This window comes from Buceros rhinoceros, unplaced genomic scaffold (genome assembly GCF_000710305.1).
Source record: "Buceros rhinoceros silvestris isolate BGI_N320 unplaced genomic scaffold, ASM71030v1 scaffold25485, whole genome shotgun sequence".
Classification (NCBI taxonomy): Eukaryota; Metazoa; Chordata; class Aves; order Bucerotiformes; family Bucerotidae; genus Buceros; species Buceros rhinoceros.
Window position 1 is genome coordinate 1 of NW_010413756.1, and position 204 is coordinate 204.

General features: G+C 69.1%; 1 protein-coding gene across 1 annotated transcript in view; it reads right to left on the reverse strand.

Moving 5' to 3' along the window:
- Positions 1-89: 89 nt before the first annotated feature.
- GSR (glutathione reductase) overlaps positions 90-204 on the reverse strand; it is a gene marked incomplete at both ends in the record, with an annotated part of 3,310 nt that continues 3,195 nt past the window's right edge. Inside the window, one exon of the mRNA XM_010136883.1 lies at positions 90-191. Within this exon, the coding sequence (XP_010135185.1) occupies positions 90-191 (102 nt within the window). The remainder of the gene's footprint in view (positions 192-204) is intronic.

Genomic DNA, 204 nt, shown 5'->3' on the forward strand with positions numbered 1-204 from the left:
GACCCACAGGACTCCTGGAGACCTGTGGGGACCCCAGAGATCCACGGGCATCCTCACACCAGCAGGGAAGGGCCGTGCTGCTGCCTCACCACGTGGTCCAGACACAGCTGCTCGGTGTTGGGCTCCCGGCCCACGGCCCACAGCAGGCAGTCCACGTCCTGGATCACCCTCTCCGCTGGCTTGTGGCCGGGGACCCGAGGGGGG